Consider the following 21,759-nt stretch of genomic DNA (forward strand, 5'->3'; position numbering starts at 1 on the left):
ATAATCATCTAGGTGGTGGATATAAAAAGGTGATCAGCAACAGGAGTAGTGGTAGAGGTATTATTCTTTGTTACTGCTGTTGTTGCTAATTACATTGTATATTTTGTTTATGCTGCTGCTGTTAACAGGGTTCAAGGCAGGGAGCAATGGTGGTAAAACAAAATGTCTGATTTCCATTTCGAACTGAAATCTATCTGTAAACAGTGTTTTATTGTGCGTTGGGCGGGGAAGTATTAAATGAGATATCTTTGCTCACCTACTGGTTTAGTATGAATGAAATGGTAAGCAAGAAAAAAAAGAAACGATGATCATTTTAGGGACTGTATCGTCAGTCATTTTTTTACACGGTCCAAATACAAAGGCATTTCAACGAAGCTTTTTCCACTTTCATCTTCTCTATTTCTTACCTGAAAAAGAAGCGACAGAACGTTTTGTCTACGCAAAAATGTCTCTCCTGCAATTAGCAAATTGTCCAATATTCTGCTACTTATGTAAATAAATTGTCGATGCTTCTGTTTCGACGTTTTTTTTTTTTCGTTCATCCTAAGTACCATTTGTTCTCCACAACACTTATCTCTAATTGAAAGCAACCATAATGTAAGCTTTTTGAAAGCGATGAAGTGAAAAAATATGTCCAGCTATAGGCAAATTAACATTGTCGTCATTATCCAAGAGCGGTCACGTGATGACTAATTTTTCGTATCTATTCAGTGTTTTCTCTGATCTAGTCCTTACAAATGAGATTTAAGCGTTATAAAGAACCTACTAGTGTCAGCAGCGATATTACCCATCGCTAGCTTGTGAATACCTTCCGGCTAAAGTGGGGAAAAGCTTCAAAAGCTACGTGTAAAGCAAAGAAAACAATAACGAGATATTCGAACTAAATTATCAACTCTTGCAACGCATTAAAACATTTCCGATAAACAGGCAGCAACTATCCCCACCGTATCCACTTGAACAAAAAGAGAAAGACTAAATGGATTCGATTTCAGAAATAACTCTTGAAAATTGAGGATTTTGTCATTAAAACTTAATATCATCCATATATTCGTATTCATATATCGGGGCCGGATAGGGGAAGTGGGTTTCCTGGGTGTCCGCCCCTGCCCCAACCCCAGGCTAAAAAAAACTAACCTACAATCACATGAACGTAATTTGGTATTACGCGCACTTTGAGTAAATATACACAGAAACTTTTAAGTTGGTGCCCTTTCAGGACAGTCAAGACCCTTTTGAAATTTTGCACTCCCCTCCTAGTCGGGTTTATGAATAGATAATGGAAAATCTGTGGCCAATATAATATATATTGGGTCGACCGATTCCACAGCAAATGTAAATCATAGAGAGCCCACTTTTTTCAGAATAAGGTCTTTGGTACAATAGATTTGTAACTGTATTATCAGAGATAATTCATCAGTAATACTTTAACTAATTTTGGCATTAACCATTCGTACACACACACACACACACACACACACACACACACACGTGCGCGCACACATTATTTGCAATCTATTAAGGTAAAAAAAATTATGCAGATATCTTACCCACTCCGTGGCCTCCTTGGTCGTGACAGACGCAAGTACCATCAGCGCCACACAAGCTGGTGGAACCATCATTGCAAGTACAATGATGATGTTCATGGCAGAGTTGTCTTTTTCCGTGTACTGCAGATAAAAATAAGTGCAATTTATTTAACGTCAGAGTGATTTAAATGATTTTATTACCCATTTCAAAGAAGTGATGGCGTAAAGATTTCATTTTGTCTATTTTGTTTGCGTTCCCCCAGTCTTTTTTTTTCATTCTGTTCGCCTTCTCTGTCCAGCTAAAACTTTTTTTTGAGACTTTTTGGATAGTTGCTACAAGTCGTGCATTTTAATGTGAAGGAGTGAAGATTGAGTTATTCAAGAGCCATGGCAGATAAAAACTATACTCACCAGATACACAAACGCAAAAACCATCTCTGCAGTGAACCTCTTCGTTGTGGCCACAAACTACAAAACTACAATCCGATTTGTCATTACAATGGTGGTTATGTTGAGCCAGTGTCACCGCTGTCAAGAAAAAGCGGTATAAATTGTATCAAAACTGGACTCAAGAAATCGTGTCGTAATATCTATATATATTAATGCATGCGAGAGGAGTTACCATCTGTCAACTCGTGTAATTTTCCACTATTCCTTTATTTTGATTGCTATAAGATATGTGAAAATCACGCAAACCAACTGAAACGATAGAATAAGGTTTAACCGGGAACAAAACTTTCACATTCTCCCAATGTCTTTTGTTGATAACATGTAATTTCCTACACTCTATTTATTGATGGAATGTTGACTTATGTAGGCTGTGTTTGCTAAGACACTGCAACTGAATTCATCTAACATTTGATAGAAGGCATTTTCTTTACAAACATTCAATAATCTCAAAGTGTTAATGTTTGAGTTATTAAATATCTCAAATCTATGTTTATCTAAAAGCGTGTCTGTTCATCTCTTCAAACAAAGCAATTAAAGTAATAATTATGATAGCATAATCGCAGTTAAATAGATACGTTTTAAGTTATAAAACTATTTAAGGTAGTACCCCAAAAATCTCATTAAGATTACCAATTAAAACATAAAAGAAAATCAGATTTGCCTTAATGGTAGATGTCTTGGCAGTTTTCCGTACTATGAAAGTTGTGGGGACGAAGTAATGCGGACTCTAAGTCTGTTAGCTTATATACAAAAATCGGAACAACCTCATTTGTCAATCTCAAATTGTGAGCAATCTTCAGATTCACACTTGATACAGATTATTTCAAAATAGCTTGCAGAATGTTGATGTTTAAAGTTATTAAATACCTCAAGCATATCTATGATTATCTAAAACTCCACTTCTTCAAGCAAAACATAATTTATCGATGTAGTCAAAATAATAATTTGTATACTCTAAGTTTTAATTAGGTATGTTTTAAGTTGCGAAACTATCTAGAATGGTATCTGAAATAATGTGATAAAAATTACCTATTAAAACAAACAGGAAAATCAGAGTTCCCTTCATGACGAACGTCTCGGCACTTTTCCTAGCTATGCAAGTTGTGAGAGAGAAGTAAGATTGATTGTCAGTCTGTTCTCTTATATACAAAAATTGGAACAAGCGCATATGTCAAATCTCACCTTTCCTCGCCGATTACGGTTTGTGAACTTTGACCTAGGAGTTGACCTTCATGTGCAACATGAGAACTCATATTGTGATTAATCTGCAGATGTGCGAATTCATATTCAATACAGATAGGCAAACTTCAAATTCATGTTCATATCGTTCATGTTCATATCGTTTACTTCCAGAAATATACTTTTTAAACATAGTTAGATTTAATTAATGAGTAGCTTAAGTGGAGGTATTAAAACAAAATATAAATTAAATTATATGCAACCATTATTGGTATACTTGTAAACTTTCCTTCTTTAAAACAGAAGAGTTGATTTTTTTTTCTAAATGCAAATTGGTAAGTAAAATTGTTGTAAGACAGACGAAATGTTATATTATATTATATTATATTATATTATATTATATTATATTATATTATATTATATTATATTATAACATAAACATAATACAGCATAATTAGGATATTATTAGTATCATAAGACTATGACACAATCTTCGTCAACAAAATGATACATAAAAATGTGTGCGCAACATTTATGAGTGAAATGTGTCAACGTGGTCGTATCCATATATGAATATTGGATCTCAGATGACAATGATGCCTTCGTATATTTTAGAACCCAAAGCAAATGACCGATCTTCCGCAACATGTGTATTACAAGCACACATGCAATATATTTTTATGGAATTGAGAAATACCGTATATACTAGCGTATAAACCCTATAAAGGGGTCTCGTCGTTGACTACCTTAGGTTGGGGTGGGGTGCTCCCAGTATTATCTTTAATTATTACAGAAGACCCACCCTGGCTCGTTTTTGTTAGAAGTTGAAGTAGTGATAGAGATGCAAAGCTCCGAGCTCCCAGTCAGCGATGCTGACAGTTAAATTACTGAATACAAAAAGGTGAAATTCAAATAAACAACAACTTTAATGCCATTCGATTACAGATAATCCTTCCTCAAATGAAATTCAATATTCAAAACCCTATTACTCGTCTTTCACTCGACCAAGTGACGGCCTATTTCATCATCTGACTTAGTGTGATAGATTTTCCTCGTGTCCTGTGTTTCTACTTATCTCATGAACTGTAGTATTTCTTGACTGGTACCCAGTACACCTGCAGTCCAACAACCCCGTCCTTCACCCTTCACTTCCTCCACTTCCGTTCTCTCCTTTTTCTTGTCTCCCAGAGACTCGGGACCAACTGTACCAGGGTATTTCCCTTCTCTGTCTCCTACAGCTCCTCCGGTCCCTAAAAGCTTCCTGTCCGAACATGCACAAGGACATTAGTATATTACTCTACTCTCAAGCCTCACACTAAATAATAATCTATCATCATCAGATAAGCCATTACCTTCTTTGGTCACGCTTTCGTGCACATCGAAATACCCATACTTTATGATATGTTATACACGGTGTCAACTGCTTATCATGAATATATCAATAGATTTCATCATATATATATATATATATATATATATATATATATATATATATATATTCTCAATCTTATTATACAGAACAATATCACATAATCAGACGCATTTTTGTACATTACACTTCTACAAAGTGTACACAAATAGTCAAATACTCATAGTAACTAATGTTGCACACTGCAACCATTATACAAAGTTATAATTCAATTCAACATTTGCAGATCTAGAATATCACATGAATAAATGCACGAGGTTACTACGAATTAACCAAACAGTGAATTACAATATTAATTCTTTGCATAAACATTGTTCATATCTCAAAATATGCATGTAGATCAAACACTATAAATGAATCAAACCCTACAAATGGTAATTCTACGTACTAACGATTCTAGTAATGAAGTGTACATACTGCACATAATTAAAGATCAATTATCTTGCCGTAATAGATTGCGACAATCGAGCAAATAAGTCACTGACCTTTCCGAAGCTCCTTTGTAATTCCCAGAATAACACTGTTTCCCGCCAATTTCGAATGGCGTAAGAGTAGCTTAGAACTTCCTTATGTAATTCCCGCTAGAGGGTTTAGCGACTACTGCTATTTAGTTTCAAAACACTAGATTTAAACTTGCGATTCCAATGGTGGCAACGCCTTGCTCAGTTCCGAGTGGATGTCGATTCACCCATGGTCTGCATAATTAGCAGACATTGCCCCCTCCCCGGCAGTCTGTCAAGGGTGAATTTACGACCCCCACTTGTTTTCTTTTGAGCCAACACCGGCAATTCCTGCCACTTACCTGTGAATCGCATTCAGCAGAATAAGGCGCCAGTAACAAGTTCATATGGCCATGGTATGCACAACTGGCTTCCCCTCCGTCTTTTTGATGTCGGCTCACACTCGCAACATTTATGAAGCGAATAATTAGCCTCAGGGTCTAGCATATACATGTTGCAATCTGGCTAATGTTCCTTACTTATAACGTGACAAACCCGTTCGCGTATAAGCTGACCCCCAAACTGAACAGGTATAAACACTAAAAAGTGTTTGACCCGCGTATAAGCCGACCCACAACTCCGAGACATCTCAAAATGCACGAGGTAAGTTCTAGATGCATTTATCTAGACAAACGTGTATTAAAAAAGTTACATGTTGCTTTTCTCTAGGTTGGCGTGCATTATTATTAAAAATAAATGGCATAAACTTGTTTGAAAAATAATTTAATTTTCTGTTTTCTTATTGTTTCTGTGTAATTTAGTCTTGTGTATAATTTGATCAAACGATGACAAGAATTTAGCAATCGCGAGTTGCTATAACACTACCTCTCACTTTTGACTCAATTATTGTTTAAGAATTATTGCATTGGACATTTTGTATCAGTGCACCGGTAATTACGTTTTAACTTTGCTTTGAAATTGTAAATAACTAACTCATTAAAATGTAATCCCATTATGACAACACAAGGAACAACAATACGGTTCGATTCAACGCTTGTAATTAGGCTACTGAACGTATTTACATAATGGCGTCACCGCATGTACATTGTAGGTTCACTTACGAGTTGAATTAAGTACATCCCTTGGAGTCGAATTATGGGCACCATTGCGTTAAACCTTAATGAGACCTCCACAATAAAATAAAGAAGTTTCAGAAATAATACTTTGAAAATTATGCTAATACCGTAAAAGCTGAGCTGTAGATTGCTTTGATGTAAGCGACCTTACACCATATCTGTCAACTTTCACGCAGGGAAGAGAAAAAAATAATTTAAAAAAATCCAGATATGTTATATCGCTCTACGCCTACCTCCCGATTTTATAATATCTTCCAATTTTTTGCAAAGAACTCCCGATTATTATATTATGTCTTTAATTTTCATTTCTTATAAACAAGAAAAGTCCTACATGTTATGCTCTATCACCTGTGAATTATTGTTGTGACGAAATAATTACTTCACTAAAAAGAATTCGCTTCTTCACTAAATAAAATGTTAAGTTTAAACATTATTCACGGAAAGTAATTAATTGTTTTACCTCTACAAGAATACAAAAATAAAAAAAAATAAACCACAACAATCGTCTACAATTAATTTCAATCCCAAGAATGATCACTACGAATGCTATAAATCCTTATGCTACAGCGCCATTCCCACGAAAGAAACTTGCACAAGTGAAAACCAGTCATTTTAATACCGTATATACCAATGTTAATTACCATCGTTAAATTAAAAGAAGGATTGAAAATACATACCACAAGGCTTTAAAAATGCCACGAAAAACCTCAGTATTATAGGTCCCAATTTTTTTTTATAAAAATTCAGTCTCCATACTTGGCTTTTGAAAAGTTCACATGTATGTCATACACTCAGTTTTAAAAAAGACTACGGTAATCATGCTAATATTATGGAATAAAAGGCAATTACACATCAGTGTACTGGTATAGTTGCCGGTCGAAATTCCCTCTTATCACAAGCCAGTTTCAGGGTTTTAATGACTAACTGGCCTGTACTGCTGTCGCAAAACGAAAAGACAAATTCGCCGACTATCAACATAGAAGACACCGAAACATCAAGCTTTCCATTGTGTGGAGAGTTATGTTTGTTCAGCTAAAACACAAATTAACATTGATTGATGTTGATCTTTTTGATTCATATTAGAATTTTAGCCTTTATTATTACCACTCTTCGTGAACATGTAATTTATGATGGTTATGTGCCTTGTACAAATAAACGTGCGTACCTTTTTAAAAATAGTACCTAGAGTTGTAGAATCGCTTATATCATTGAAAATGAGTAACTCAAGCGCGTGATTTAACGTAAATAAAACACATATTTAGGACTAGCTGAAATGTTATCTGGGAGAATGCAGTTTGGTCGAAACAATGAATATAGCTAAATCTGCATTTAAGTGACGCTGCGCACGCCTTGCACTGTGAAAGTACTGTTCATTATAGTTCATCCTGGTCTCCCGGGTAAACTTAACCGGCTCGCGAATTAAGAAGTCTGTATTTACCTTTATTTAACTTCATGTTGGAGAAATCAGAAAATATGCACATGCACAATAATAACAAAATCAATTATAATACTTTATAACAGTTTAATAATTGTCGGGTGACTGAAAGTTATTTTTTTTTTACATGCCGACGTCTTTGGACACGGAAAAAGTATTTCTTTGTGTTCCAAGATTTACAGCCTTTACAGTAGTCAACACAAAGACCTAAAAACTGTCAAGTTTAGACATTGGCCCGCGGATAAGCTCCCCTCCTCCTCCTTTTTCCCCCTCAGGACGTTGTTTTTTTTTTTCTTCTAAATTATTTGGTTTATACGCGAGTATATACGGCACGACTCTCTTATTCTTATTGCACACATCATTAATTCAGAGAAATAACAATTCGCGCGAAGGGGATTCTTGAACTTGTCTGTTACACGGTAACCTTGTTTATTTCTCAGTTTGTGTATACATTAATTCACATGATGATCTGATAGTTTGATAATTCCTTACAAATATTTTACTGATCGATTATGCTTATTTCTCAATGGATCTTGGTAGCTGGCCCGCTTACGAGACGCTCATTTGTTTTCCATCAGTCGATCCGGAGTGTTCGCCTCCTCAGAAAGGAATTAAGTAACGTCAACATACTGGATCGGTGCCTACAGAATGGAATTCGAAACTGTGTCTTACAATATTAACTTGAGTGCTGTTTACGTAAGAATGGCGACCAAACCCATTTTTCTTCTGATATCGACATTATACGAATCGTATTGGTGCCTTGAAACCCTCGTCCTTTGGACTAGGGCTTTAATGACCACTCGAGATTCAAGATTCGACTGTCGGCAATACCAGAATAAACCAAAAGTAGGTATGATTGCTGTATTCTTACAAGAATATTCGAGAGCAGCATTGTCGAAATATTTGTATTTTTGTGTCTGCGTCCATGCATCAGGTTTTATTTCATTTCAAAGAGAGTTTGGAATTTAGAATATAAATATAGAAGGCGGTAAAAATTCCCATGCTTCACAGCATCGACGAATCTAGGCAGAAAAGCTCAGGCATCATTATACCACACCCCATGATCTTGACGGCAGACTACGAATATCTATTATATGTGAATTCTCTCTCTCTCTCTCTCTCTCTCTCTCGTTCTCTCTCTCTCACACACACACACACAATAACCTAAGTCTTGTGTATTTAGGTACCGATTGCTACCCCGCACTCCCCGAAAAAAAAGGAAATGCTCCACACACCCACCAAATAAATGCTTTCCTAAGCTTGACGATAGATAATTTTGCTGTATATAGTACGTGATGTGAAATCGCCTAAGGTCATCGTTAATGATAAGCAAATCAGCACGGCATCGTCTTGATAGTAGGTCAGTAGATTTCATATTTACCAGATATATCTGTAAATAAGAATCTTTGTAATACCGCAATAATTTTATTTGAATGACACGGTCATTGTAGGCTACTTTTGGGTTGGGTTTTTTTTTCTATATGAAGAAACAATATTATCGTCACATGCGGATTCTACAAGTATGGTCCCAAATTGATACCTTTGTACTCGCTTATCAGGAACAATCACGTTTGTTCTACTGATTACTCATATCAAAATTGTAAGGCACAGTTCTGCTCAAGCATCGTGCAACAGCAAATCAGGATCATGCGCAATTAGGTGTTGGACTCGACTTATAAGCCAATAATGACGGTAATCCAATAATCTTGTTTATTTCACATCAACCTGCATTCTATAGGCACCGATCCAGTATGTTGGCGTTACTTAATTCCTTTCTGAGGAGGCGAGCCGGTTAAGTTTACCCGGGAGACCAGGATGAACTATAATGAACAGTACTTTCACAGTGCAAGGCGTGCACAGCGTCACTTAAATTCTTATTTATCCCCAAACATATTAGATGCAGATTTAGCTATATTCATTGTTTGGACCAAACTGCATTCTTGAAACATTCAAGGATTACATTAACATATTTTGTTGGAAAATAAAGCAGGATGCGAGAGGTCACGTGGCCATCTCGCGTGACACTTAAGTCTTAGTTGGACCCGTGTAATCCAATCGTGTAAGGTCATCATGGTACTGTCCTTAATGTCCCCATATATATATATAGCACGCTGATGAATTTATTAACTTGGGAGTGTCTTTATAAATGGAACTGGAGAAATTAGGCCAGGTTTATGAAGACAAAAATGAATAAAGATAATTTTGTGAAACAAAAGGTAGAGTCTCTGACTAGGTCGCTCACTATGTCTGAAACGTCTTCAACAACCTATCATAATTTTAGCGAATACTTTAGTTTTAATGGTGAAAACATCCAATAGCAGGTCAATTAAACCAATGTCTTGTGGTTATTATGTAGGAACGAAATGTTGTACAAAAAATATATTACTATTCAGAAGCGGAGTAGAGCAAGCGATGAAATTAGTATTGGCTGTTGTTGACATAGATAACCCAGAACTAATGATGAAATTTAAAGATGTTTGGCATTATATGGTAATTTCGACAGTCTGATAAAATGTATGTTGGTATTGTAATCAGTGATGGGTTAATTGGGGTTATTTACGCTGACTCCATTCTTAAAGATATTTTTCTAACGTCCCAAAGCAATTTCGCTACGAGGACCCTGAATCAGGCTGAATGAATTTTTCGGCAAGGGCTGATTAACAACTTTGTGTTATTGCTGACGGATTCCACGGGTTGCTTACGTTTTTGTATAAAAGGATTTTATGATCCCCTTTTGAAGTCCAGAGACGCAAAGCCATATCTGAGATATACAAACACTCCAACATGTTTAAAATTATTGGATTTAATGTCCCAAACGGTCGTATACCAATTTGTGCAGTACTCAGTGATGGGTCATTTTAGCTCATTTGGGCCGAAATGAACTTTAAACATTCTCCGTAAGTTTGTGGATTGATTTGTTAATGATTATTCATAGAACGCCTCTGCTTATTTACAAAACCACCATATAGTATTTCAGATCAAGATAAGTGACGATTTCTTGAAGTCAAATCTCGTGATCCACCCTGTCCGACAGATGGATCTCTTCGTGAATATTATCAGGCACGTAAAACACATGCACCTCTGTCTGCATAGACACCTGTGATTGCACAAACATATGTGACTGTGCAAACAGATACAAAAATGAGCGGAACAATAGCTAGGAGAAAAGCAATTGCAGGTATCGCTGTTAATATGTTCACTTACTATAAAGGATTTTTTCCGCTTGCATTATTATCTCATGGACAACATGGACGATTTCATATTGAATGGTTGCTACTGATTGAAACGGAAGAGTCAGAATCGGTATCCAACTAAGTATGGATAAAAAATTTGCCTAGTTGCTTAACCAACACAGTAAGCGCGCACTTTAAGAACTTTCCACGCAGACGTTGCATGCATATATTTAACACCCAACAACTGCTCACCAACTATGACGTTTACTGTAGTGGGATCGTGAAAAACTTCAGCGGACAGCAATGGTTGGTTTGCATTCGAATGCAAAAACATTGGTGAATATCACGATCTGTATCTGCGCACCGATGTGTATTTGCTCGCTGATGTGTTTGAGAAATTTTGTGACAGCTGTACATTTGTACAAGTTAGATCCCGCTCATTAATTCACCCGGAATCCGGGAATAGATTGGGATGCGTTGTTGTCCAAAACCAATATCGACTTAGAATAGCTCACCGGCATTGACCAGCATTTGTTTATTGAGAAATCTATTCGTTGCGGCATTTCTGTGATTAGTCACAGATTTGCGCGCTCTAGCAAGCCAAACACGGACGATATAACCACGTTGACTCCAAAAGTCATATCATATATCTCGATTGAAATAACCTTAATGGCTGGTCAATGATACAACGGTTGTCGGTTGGTGATTTCGGTGGATTTATCCTAGATACATTGATGTGTAAAAATACATAAAAAATATCAACGTGAACAGCAGCTGCGGAAAATTCTTTGAGGGTCGTTTGGAATACCCTAAACGTTTACTTGAGGCACACAATGATAGGCACACAATGATTATCCACTTGCCCCAGAGGTGCTGTCGGTGCCTAACACGCGGTTGTCTCCAAACCTGTGCTCGATCGTCGATGATTTAAATTTTGAAAGAATGCTTGGATGGCTCCGTATATCCAGATGAATATAGATCTGAGAACAAAGGCCGCCAATGAGTTTGAGGAGGACTTTTTCAAGCTCATGGACAACTGTGTATTGGAAAAAATTATGCAAAATCTGCGCAAACAAGTATGAATCGATTTTGTCCTTGACAATGAACAAAATAGGTTTTGAAGTCTCGTTGCTGATCCGGCCTTTAATTCCGGAAATATCTTTGATGATGTATTTATTGCCGTTTACAGTAAAAAGTCAACAATCAGGCTGACATCACCATCTTCGTTGGTTCGTACGTGTTCGACTTGTCGAAGCTGCTCATGTACGATATTTAATTTTACGAGATCAAACCGTTTGGGTCAAGATGCTATTGAAGGAGTTGCAGAAGCTCCTGAGTGTCTTCATCCTGCTTTAAAACAAACTGATGAACGGGGACATTGCGCAACCATGTTTATTCTTCTTTGTATCTGCTGCCAACGTTGACAATGGTTAACGCTTACTTGTAGGAGCGCAATCGACCTGGACGCGATCATGTGGAAGAAACAACACAATAGCTTGATGAAACTTATTTGGCATATGGGCATCAAACCAACCGCGTGAAATCTTTATTGGTACTGGTAAGTAAATCTGCCACATCGCTTGTTTAGCCAGCCATACTCAAGCGATCCCATAAGTGACCTTTACGGCACTTGCCATCTTTTCCACGGCGTTTTCACTTATCCAGTACCCAAGCGGACTGTATAATGTTTATGATAATGGCCGGCATTTTGTATCCATTATTTGTTTGTGTCAATATTAGTTACGTTTAATGAGAACCACCAAGTACAATCTTGGCTTTTATCCATCATTTGACGATCCATCTTGCGATTAGTTCTCGGACACCTGGTCCCGTAATAGTATTAAAGTCCGTAACACGCAGCATCAACATGATTCATCGGTGGTTCACATAATTTTGGCTGAATATTAGAACCGAGTCGTGTATCTAGCCGTGTACCGGGTCCACAGTAATTGTATCCAAGTAGACCAGGGTATTTACTCCACGATGTTACAGATAACTTTGTTAAGGCAGCAGCGATAAAACCACCAAACGTTTTTTAAATCCAAAATGTCTGGAAAAGTAGGATATCACAAATGTGAAGTTTTTTCACCAAATCTTATGCAAGTTCCAGTAATCGCTGCTCGTCCATTATGTGTTTCGACTCGAGTTGTATTTACGGTACGTGTTTTTGCCCCGATATCGTGCACAATATGAAAGCCTGAATGTACTGTATACTGTATTATTCATTGACATAACGCAAAATGAAATTCACAGATTCTGTCACTTCATTGACTTCTCCATGCAGGCAGCACCTAAACCGTCCAAGCATGGTGATGGAACTGGCAAGTCCGTATTTCCAAACTTAGTTCGTGCTCTGTACATGATGGATGAGGAAAAACCTTAGCTGTTGTTGAACATGGTTTTACGATAGTTGAAGTAGGCTCGGTTGCAAATGATATTTAGAAAGATTTTGGAAAAAGCGCTGTGCAGCGGTGGTAATAAGACGATCGTCAATTTTGTGCGCCATTGATGAAGCTCCTACTACTGACGATCTGAATGAAAACAAAAATAGTCTTGTTACGTACCACGATGTGATGCTTGAGCACCAGGTCTATACCGCACAAATATTTTCATGAGGCGGTAATAAAAACACAGAAGGGATATATTTGACGATACGCACAATTGCCAAAGTGATTCTTGACAACTTTACCATCTTGACGATACTTCGTCGCATTGACGTGAATGGTATTAGAAATATTCCCTGGATATGCTGTACCGCTGACTACGGTTGTGTTGAATTTTGTCATATGTTTGTGCGGATCACAATGAGTCCGATAGTTTTCTCACTCTTAATTTGAATAGAACTTGTAGGGGTAAATAACAAAGATCTGGAGACGCTCACACGGACGCACACATGTAACAATCACAACAATCATATAACATGTCTGTCAGTGATTTTATAGAAGAGTATGGAAATAGACGTCGTGACACTGCTCGTGAACACAAGAAATTTGATTCAAAATTTTATAGAAGGTCGCGATTAAACCCTCAATGAAAATTGCCGAGAGTATTAAATAAAGCCACACTTCCAATGGCGGAACAAATATAAGCACTCACAGGAACAGAATAAGAACCGGGTCAATTCTTTTAGTAAAATAGCTAGACACACCAAGGAGTTCAAGAAAGGAACAAGAGAAACTTCAGTTACTATTAGACCAAGGAAGTCAAAGAAGACCTTGCTGAATTAAAAATGAGGACAACAGTGCCAACCATCTAATATCCAATTTAATAGACGAATCTACCACTGGGTTACCACTCAATGATGAGATCATCAAAACATAATTTTAACGAATACAGTCGCCAGAGGATTTTTGAAAATCCCATCCATTCTAGATTTATATATTCCCTGGCTGGGAAAATCTTTTCATCAATTAACCAACAAACAGTATGAAAAAGATATGGACCAAGTGGATATACGGGGAATTTACTGAGATTAAACACGCCACTAGTTCGTTTTTAGACTATTAAAATGGCGCACATTTTGCCACTATCAGAGAAGTTAATCAAGCATATGAAACGATGAAAGATTTTTATGAAAGCGTATACGAGACAAAATAATTTTCTGTGCCGAAAAAACATCGACCAACCACTGAAACACGGCAATAAGACTTCGTTCTCAAAAAAGATTGTGGAAGAGAGCGAGCGAATGACGACTCTTTGGTTGCCGGCGGACGGTAACATATTTTTGGTTACAATGCATGGTTGTGTCAGGAGAACCACCGATCCCGCCGATCAGAAGTGAAGAGAGTTTGAGTCGATAGAAAGGACACGGAGCTCATTCGCCCTGCAAGCGGAAGCTAAAGCTATCAGGAAATTGTCTTTTATGATAGTACCTTTAGTGATGTGTTGGCTAGATGATCGAATTCATACAAATTGAGCCATGTAAAATCTCATCATTGGTTCATTTGGAAATAGAGTGGAGGATTTTGGTTGAAACGGGCCAATAGATTGGTATTATGCCCCAGATCATGTCAAATATCATTGAGCGATAGCCTTTGATTGATACTGAGGCCAGCTATTTCTCCTCAAAGAGCCGAAGAAGAAGGTCGGCCTGTTGAGGGTTTGAGGCATTCTGAGGAACGATGTCATTGGTATCGCACCAGTCCCTGAAAATACATCACATTCCATCGCAAGCCTTCTGAGTGGAGGGCCTACTTGCACTCCATATTCTTTCTACAATCAAAGTTTTAAATTATCTGTCTCGCAAAGCAGTCCTGATAAGAGCCAAGCGTGGAGAAGAGGACTGTCCGGACAGGAGCGGAAAACCCGTGACCGTGGTTATTTGAGAAGATTCGGGTTGGCCAGAATCTTCCTGGGCATATCTGTCTCTAGATCGAGTATATCGGTGACCAAGGGCCTGTCCCATCTGAGAAGGGCGATCAGATCCATCGTGCAAACTTCTGGATTGATTTGGTATCTGAACCACGGGAGGGTAGGCAAATGATCACAATCCGTCCCACACGGGTAACAAAGATGGGTAACTTTGAAACCACTTGTCGAAAATATCGATATTCCGACGCCCCAAAGTGTGCAAATCCAAGTGAAGACTGAGTAATGGAGAGACCATTTCGTGTGAAGGACAAGACCTGTCCTCAACTGGTGAGAACGTCAGCCAAGACATTGAGTCTGCCGGGAATGTGTCTGGTTTGTACGTTGATATGTCGTACCAACGTAGAAATTGCCAAATTAGAACACACATGTCGGGTGATTTGGTGCCTACTTCTTTGAGGATATCGGTCACCACCATCGAGTTTTCGGACCTAATGAGGACCGTAGTTGCCTGAGAGTCAATCTTTTCATAAGTGAAAGGAGTTGATGCCTACCTTCATTTCTAGTATGTTCATTTGTAGAGGCCGTTCCCCTGGCTCATACGTGCTGTTGACTGTAGTGAAGTTTGGCAACAGGTGGGCACTCCAACCGTGCGCACTGGAGTAGGTACATGCCGTTATTTCCACTTGGGGCTTCTGCAGCGGGATTCCCATGGTCAGCCAACCTGGGTTGGCCCACTGATGCAGAACTGATCGAATCTCGGATGTGATAATGACTGTTTGATTGAGGGACTTTAAAATGGATGCCATTGTGCTCCCAATGTCATTTTTAAGGAGAGCAAAATAATGCGGCCGATCGCGATCAAGTCTACAGCTGCACTGAATAATCAGATGATCGGCAAAACACCCTCGCTGAAATCCAAGCCATGCTTTGAAACGGATTCGACGAGTTATGCGATTCTGATTACGCGAACATGAGGAAGTCGCATCAGGTTCCGGATGGTTTAATATTGCCTTATCAAGATGGACATAATTCTGAGATACACAGTGCTCTGACTAGAAAGCCTAGATGATCTAAGAGAGAGAAAGAGAGAGAGAGAGAGAGAGAGAGAGAGAGAGAGAGAGAGAGAGAGAGAGAGGGAGGGATGGAGGGAGACAGACATACAGACAGAGAGACAGACAGACACAGAGAAAGAGAGAGACAAAGATAGAGAAGAGATAGTTCCTGCCTTCTGGTAGGATAGAACTTACCATATGATTCTGAAGTATGTTGTCCAGATACGCTGCCGTCGTCGTAGATGACCATCGGAACAGGTGAGGACACAATCCAATATATCACTAAAAGCCCAAGTGCTGATGTTGGGGAGAAATGGAGAACTTTGAATTGATAAAATGAGTTGCATTAAGCAAAATGGAGAAAATTTTCATGAGACGGAATGGATAGGGATACGAAAATATGCGTGGGTCATATCAAGACTGACGGCATACTCGTGCCTTCGGGAGGTTGATTGAACTCGCAGTCACCACATTGAATTTGGAGGCGTAATCAATTGGTTGAGGCTACTCAAGTCGATGATGGGTCTCAACTTGCCATTTGGTTTCTGAAAAAGAAGCAACCTAGAATAAATCCGGTAGATCGTCTTCTTATCACGAGCTCCACTGCCTGTTTTATTTTTGTTTTGTTTTTCTTGTTTTTATTTTTTTGGGTTTTTTTTGACGAGCTATCGTATCTCTCGTTGTAGAAAGGCGTCCGTCTCCCAATTAGACGGTTAATGCGTAAAGAGAGTAGAGGAGGCGAGGGGAGGTTTTTTTAATGTACGAAACCCGAAGACTTTCTGAATGACTTGGATCACTCCCCATTTTGAGGCAATAGAGAGATTAGTGACATCAAAATTCTGTTTCATACCTCCTCTTTACGATTGCTTCCTAGCGATCGATATTGATTTACATACGACTGAGAAGATCCCCTGTCCTGAGGCCGCTTAACATCCCTTTACACTGGCGGGGGCTGAGTGGTTCCAAACGTCCGTGTAGATTAAGTGGCGAGGTGGAGAGGCAGTTCCTGAGCTGCCTCCGAACTTCATCTACTCTTCCTCCAAAGGAACGGTGACCCAAAAACAGGGTCGTCCAGAAAGGATGGGTATGACGAGGTTTTGAACGACGTGGATTGCAGACACTTTATATCAGGTGTGAATTTACCGAAGCCGTCAAAGTATTGGCAAAAGTATGGTGACCCTAAGCAATCTTGACTGTCGCCTTCCAAGCGTATCCGGCGAGTCTGAAATGTTGAAGAAGGAGCAACGACATCCCAAATGAGGTATGGCGTGACATGTAGCATATTTGTTTGCTTTATAAAACAGATGACCATCAGCTATATACTTGTCAATTGTCGCTTAAGTCTTGCCGATTGTGGAAGGAATTGGAAGAACGGCTTTCCTTTCTCATCAAGAGCTATCGATTCTTTAGAGTAGCGGTGGGAGGGGGCATTCTGCTGTCGCCAACACCCTATAAATGGCTCCAACGGTGGCTTGGAAGCAAGAGTTCAGTCCCTTTCATGGTTTGGTCTGAGAATAATGTGAGGGATGGACGATTTGAAGGAGTTTCTTTGCACTCAGTGTGCATCGATGCCCAATTGTAGTCTATTTTCAGCTCTGGAAAAGACATACTAGGTGGCATGAAGACTATATTCCATCACTATAAGAGCATCACTAGCTCACCCCTGTGGAATAGCAGTGAACACACAGAAGTCCGGCACTGCTGTGACTGCTAGGTTGTTTTGTCAGTCGAATGGGTGGCCTTGAGGCTGGCAGTATAGAAGAAGGTCCGGTTATCAACGGTAACGGCCGCTCCAAGGGCCTGGCTAGACTGACCGATTTCTCGCTGAAATCTTTGTCATTGAAAGGGCATGTCGCCGATGGGACGGCATGTCGGACGGATAAGTCACTAAGGTCACCATAAATCATGGTTGGCGGGGCCGATTTAACGACAAGGTCATATGTTCAGACAGCAGGTGACAGCTGGACGGCAGGCGAAGGGTGAGTCGATAATGAAAGCAACGAACTAGCTGGCTGAGCCGTTTTATCAAAAGATCTCATGTGCTGGATGTTTGATGACGGCTTGACGGCCGGTAACAATCCAGTTGTATAAAGAGGTCGAAGACCGTGCGCCACGTCTTACAGCCCTGAGGGCCATGCTCGGACATGTTGGGGGACTTACGCCCACGGGGCTGCCTATAATTGAGGGATATTCTCCAGTGAGTTGACATCGCTAACATTAACCGTAGTTGTCTGCCTTGACTTTCTTCCCTACAATGCTATATGGACTATTTCTTTGGACGTGCATTTCATGCGTTTAGTAGACTTTTATCATAAAACTATACAGAAAGAGAAAACAAGCACAAATATTCAAATCAGTATGTGATTAACTAGCTAATATTGTAGTCCAGATTGCCTCTGACCACGTAATCCACACGCTGCGTGTCATATATAATGGACACTTAGTATATACAAAAGAATAGTCATGGTAGACTTCCATACTCTGAAGATACATTTCTTGCATTTGGATGACATTCTGATAAAAAGACACGAGAAAGAAATGCAAGAATTAGTAATTTATCATGTTACTAACTAATACATGCATTTACCCCGTTGCTAACGGAGTAATCTAAAAAGTCTGTGTCGCATGCAAAACCTATTGACTCTGTTTCGAGCTTATGCATTCGTGTATTTATTTTACCTTCTACTGAAACGACACATATAAATTAGACATACAGCATATGCAAAATCTCGCTAAAAACCAAGTCTGTTACCAACGGAGATAGCGAAAAATCCATGTCGCGCTAAGCTGTAATGACTCTATAGGACAAACTCTCTAAAGGTGACAAAAACACTCAAATTCGGCGGAAATTGTAAAAATGAATGTATACGACCTGCAGCAGAATGATAAATCTACGCAATAAATCCAAAAGAAACGAAGGCTGATTCAATTAGAACACCAAAATGGCTTGAATTGCAGGAGGATAAACTGTACGATGTTAGCACTATAAAAGCGAAGCTAAAATCTAGCGACATCTGGCGTTGGCAAGGAGTCGTAATGGGCAAGAGTTAGTGCCCTTTTTCTATGTAAGATAGACACCAAAATATGATTTTCCGCTTTTGGTAGCGCTGGATTCACACGGTAGCAGGCTAATATTCCAAAGTAATGTAGTAGGGAAAGGTATTTAAAGGATAATTGGCATAACCACCTAATCTATCGATCCATGCACTAACCCATGCATGCATGCACTCATCCATCTATTAAATAAATCTCTTACATGGTCTCGGCACAACAATATGTATAATAGACATGGAAGCATACTACAATGCACGTATGTAGTTTAAAATTTTAAAATTGCTAACAGAAACAAGTAATCATGCCAGATATACTGTAAATAACTGAACTTCAGTAAATAAAATAATAATCATAATTTCGCGACCAGCTATTTGAAGAAATTTATTAAACACACAAACACACACACACACACACACACACACACACACACACACATATATATATATATATATATATATATATATATATATATATATATATATGCTGACATTTTCATACGGTGCTACTTTACAGATATGTAAATTAACTTTAGCGCCATCTCCCTAGGTGTAAAAATCAGTTCATATCACTAAATTTACTTACTTACGTAATTATACATATGTACCTTTGCATATCTATGTAAAATGGTGCAAGTGAATGGGGTGATATCTTCTTCAGCCGTAACAGACAGCTTCTAAATATCCATGTAAAATGGTGCAAGTGAATGGGGTCTTCTTCAGACAGCTACTAAACGCTGCTTTTGTATTTTGTAATTTAATCGGAGATAACATTCTTATTGGTTCTTGGTCATAAATTACTAGTGACAAATATATTCCCAGACGACTTCCACCAACTTTTCATAAAAGAAAACATTTGCATAAATCGTACACTAGTATGGCTAGTCGGATATTGAGAAGAAGAAAAAAACGGAAATATAACAATTTGTACACGTATGCGACATTTTAAACTTATCAAACGATTTGAATTTATATTCCATTAAGATTGCACCTCCTGAGAAGTGGGTGGTACTCGTCGTAAACGAACATTGTTATTGGCATTTTACTCTCAGATTATAATTAAAAATAGTTATAGACTAAATATGTCTGCAGGAAAACGTATTTAGACCGAGCTTTATAGCTTTTAGCATTGAGTGGTCAGAATGTCTGACTTTTCTTTATATATCAAACTGCAAAACAAACAATGACTTTGTAACAATGCCAAGTTTTATTGAACTGAATTACCGTCAGCATATCCTCAACATAAGTAAGGTTATGAACAACACTTCTACATTATTTCTTTGTCGATACCAAAGATTCATCTGGAATAATCGAAGTGATGTCAACCGTGTTTTACCATTGACTGGTAAGGGAGTCTTTGCTGAATATAGCCTTTTCTATTATATACGTGAGACCAATTTACGGGAAAATTTTCGTTCTCGTTTCTCATAATTTCACCTGGTGTATTACTGAAAACAATTCACGAGTTAGTTATTGGTCCTGTAACAAATGTTATAGCAATGCTTGTTCTGTTATGAACAAACTTGAAAGTTTGGAGACTGTTTACGCATGTAGATGTTAATGATTAAATTTTATCTTATGACGTCACTATGCTTTCGATCTTGAAGGTTAGGCGATCATTTACGAAGGTCAATAAATCAATGATTACATTACTTATCACACTGTCGGTACACATTGCCTATAGTTTGTGCCGTTAAATATTTTTTATGTTATTTTATGTGAACATATCTCTTTATGCGATTCTGATCGGCATTATTGTGTAGTATTCTCTTTTCTGAGTGGCTGCGATCGTAAATAAACTCTTTAAACCCCGCCTTCTGGATTTCCTTTGTTTTCATTGAACATTTTGGCGGTCATTTTTCTCGAGTCTAATCACAAAAGGAATTTGGGGAAAATGGTCTCGTCTGTCTGAATATTGTCTATTTACCGACACAGCGGGCTTGTAATGTTATGTATAACATATCATAACATGAACAATTGCTAAAAAACCCAAAACCAGAACAACAACCATAAAGTAAAAGTATGGGTACTGCTGAGTTGATAGCGGGTTTGTGGGGTGGCGTGGAAGGGGGGTAAAACCTGTTCCATGGAATCCTTCCTATATACAAGCGTGGTTTAAATGTTAACTTACAGAAGTAAATAAAAACTCTACTCTGTTCACAGAAGAATCTGGACATAAACCGGTCTCCAAACTGACAAAAACCGCCGGGGTGTTGTTTGTGACGTCATTATCTGGAATTTTTGGTCATGTACAATATTGGCTCCTCTTAGTCGGATTGTAATTGAAAAAGTAATATATACAGTTCGACACTTCCTGTCACGTTATGGTGGGTGTTTTTGTGAAATAGCAGTGCAAAATCTTACAAGGAGTCCTTTATCTATTTATTATCAAATGACCTAAACACCTCGTCTTTGAAATATTCCAGACTTATGTTAAAGACATTAAAAGATTTCAATAATCATTTAAGACAGACTACTTACTGGCTTGATGATATCCATCCCGAATTCTCCGTTGAATCCCTTTAGAGCCCCCCCCCCCAACCCTTTTTTCTTTTTTATAGTAGTTGTTACAGGCTTA

At 38.3% G+C, this 21,759-nt stretch overlaps 1 protein-coding gene across 2 annotated transcripts in view; it reads right to left on the reverse strand.

The window, feature by feature from the left end:
* Positions 1–308: 308 nt before the first annotated feature.
* The window catches only part of LOC149775064 (uncharacterized), a 48,982-nt gene continuing 27,531 nt past the window's right edge, over positions 309–21,759 (reverse strand). Inside the window, exons 1-4 of one of the 2 annotated variants that reach the window (XM_089943560.1) lie at positions 3,006–3,120; positions 1,938–2,054; positions 1,548–1,667; positions 309–407 (exon numbers count right to left, since the gene is read on the reverse strand). In XM_089943560.1, coding sequence (XP_089799686.1) covers positions 397–407; positions 1,548–1,667; positions 1,938–2,054; positions 3,006–3,042 — 285 coding nt within the window. In that variant the 5' untranslated portion in view covers positions 3,043–3,120 and the 3' untranslated portion in view covers positions 309–396. Of the gene's footprint in view, positions 408–1,547; positions 1,668–1,937; positions 2,055–3,005; positions 3,121–21,759 lie in introns of those variants that run through there. The other variant, XM_089943559.1, reaches the window with a different exon arrangement.

The sequence above is a fragment of the Sinohyriopsis cumingii genome, chromosome 19, assembly GCF_028554795.1.
Source record: "Sinohyriopsis cumingii isolate HCF-2022 chromosome 19, ASM2855479v2, whole genome shotgun sequence".
In the NCBI taxonomy this organism is placed as follows: Eukaryota; Metazoa; Mollusca; class Bivalvia; order Unionida; family Unionidae; genus Sinohyriopsis; species Sinohyriopsis cumingii.